Genomic DNA, 2,422 nt, shown 5'->3' with positions numbered 1-2,422 from the left:
GTGTTCGCTAGCGCACGGTCTGCGGCGACACGACGAAGGCAACGAGCAAGAAGCGCTCAATGCAACAACGACAACCAACGTGAATCGACGGTTCGAAAAACGAAACCAGCAACAAGTGAAGGCAAATTGGTGTATGGAAAACGAGACCTGCAGCATCAAGTTTGTAAAACGAAGTGCACGGACACACGTACGAGTGAAGCGAGAAGTTTTGTGTTGATACATATATTGAATACTACGTGTATACAACAAGATGACAAAAATTTGCGAATTTAAGGTCGATCAACTGAAATTCTTTCTTCGAGAAAGGCAATTGCAAACGACAGGCACACGGGACCAGTTTATTCAACGTTTGTGTGAATACGAGAATGCCGAAGAGTTGACTGGCACGAGTCCAAAACAACAGAGGAAGGAGCTGATACGACGACAGTATCACAGCTTCAGGAGGAGATGAGGCAATTGCGAGAAATGATGACGCAGTTTCTACAAGTACAACGCACCGGCATGAATTCCAGCACAACGCAAGTGGAAAACGTTGCGCAAAATGTATCGCTGCCAGCAAGCGGCAGCAGCGCAGTAGCAAATAACGACGGCGCAAGTGTAAGCAACAGCGGTGCTGTAGCAAGCAACGAAATTACTGCCACGCGAATTTACTCGAACGAATACAGCTCAACGAACATAAACACACGTCATGCATCGGTAAAAGAAATAGCAAATACCCTGCCGGAATTTGATCCGATAAGCGACAAAAGCATTACGGTGGAACAATTTATTGATCACGTCAATAAAGTGATCGAAGCTTATCGATGGGATGAAAAATTTCTTTTGTTAGCTATTTATACGCGACTCAACGGGGTTGCAAGAATGTGGTTGGACGCATCACCTGTTCTACATACAACGTGGGCAGATTTTGCAAACGCTTTAAAAAGTGAATTTGGTACAACGCACGATGAAGCAGAAATACATTTTCTGATGTCTAACGCAACGAGACGCCCAAAAGAACGTATCAACGAGTATTGTTTTCGAGTCTCATCAATAGGAGTTCGATACAATCTTAGTGAATCCGCTATTATACGTTACATAAGGGTAGGACTGAAGCATCGTGAGCTTCAGCAGAGTATTGCAGCAATGAAGTTTAATACGGTGAAGCAAATGAGAGACGCAATCGAAGATTACTTTGTAAACCGTGGAGGATTATACGAAACTAAAAATGAACAATTTGTGAAACGAGACGAACAAAAGGCCAAAGTGGGCGAAGCAGCTAAGCAGCGTGAATCTACGAGAGCCCAACTTAAGTGCTATAACTGCAGCGAAGCCGGTCACTTCTCCAATAAGTGTCCATTACCGCAGAAACGTCAACGATGTACAACATGCAACAAGGTTCACCCAAACGATGGAAATTGTGACAAAGCCGCAAATTTACGACGACTTGGCGTTACAAATTGTGACGAGTGCTTCAACAAAACGATTTATATACAGTCAAAACCGTATACTGCTTTCGTCGATACTGGAAGCCAATGCAGTATCATTCGCGAATCTGTAGCCGAACGAATCAAGGCTGAAAGGCGCAAGTGCTGTGTGAAAATAAAAGGCATTTGTGGAGGCGTACGCATACTCAACGAAGCTATCATCGTAGATATCATCATCGACGAAGCTGTCATCACGGCACAAGTTTACATTGCCGACGATAATCTAGTGCAACAAGACGTTTTGTTAGGCCAAGATGTAATCGTTAATGCCAACGTAACGATGAAAATCGACAGTGGTCGCACCATATTCGAAAACAAACAATTAATACAACAGCCGGTAATATCTAATTGCAAATTTTCTAAACTTTTATCTAATTTCAGCAACGAAGCTGAACGGGTAAAGACGCAGGGTCTTTTAGAGAACTTTGCCGAGGTTTTCTCTACTGGACTAGACGGTATTGGTAAAACGGACGTGGTCGAAGCTAGCATCGAACTTGAGAGTAGCCAAACAGTAGCTCAAGTACCGTATCGCATTCCAGAGCCGAAACGTAGTATTGTTAACAGCATGATCGACGAGCTGTTGCAACATGACATCGTCACCAAATCTACGTCAGAATATGCAAGTCCCGTCGTAGTAATTAAAAAACAAAGCGGAGGTGATCGACTATGCATCGATTACCGGCGCCTCAACAAGCTAATGAAGAAGGAAAATTTTCCTGTTCCAAACATCGAGGAACGATAACACGAAGCAAAACGATTTAAATTCTTCTCTTCCCTGGATTTAAACAGTGGCTATTACCAGATAGCAATGGCACCTGAAAGCCGAAAGTTCACCGCTTTCATCACCACCGATGGGCTCTACGAGTTCAAACGCATGCCGTTTGGACTGAAGAACGCGCCAGCAATTTTCAATCGACTTATGGCAGAACTCCAAAAACGAGTAGAGAAAGGCGACA

General features: G+C 43.7%; 1 protein-coding gene across 1 annotated transcript; it reads left to right on the top strand.

Moving 5' to 3' along the window:
* Positions 1–468: 468 nt before the first annotated feature.
* Positions 469–2,208, top strand: LOC118745459. Its single transcript, XM_036478909.1, has one exon. The coding sequence runs from the start codon at positions 469–471 to the stop codon at positions 2,206–2,208; it is 1,740 nt and encodes a 579-aa protein (XP_036334802.1).
* The last annotated feature ends 214 nt before the right edge of the window (positions 2,209–2,422 follow it).

The sequence above is a fragment of the Rhagoletis pomonella genome, unplaced genomic scaffold, assembly GCF_013731165.1.
Source record: "Rhagoletis pomonella isolate Grant_MI unplaced genomic scaffold, Rhpom_1.0 Rhpom_scaffold_00009, whole genome shotgun sequence".
Taxonomy (NCBI): Eukaryota; Metazoa; Arthropoda; class Insecta; order Diptera; family Tephritidae; genus Rhagoletis; species Rhagoletis pomonella.
This window is presented reverse-complemented; position numbering and strand designations above follow the sequence as displayed.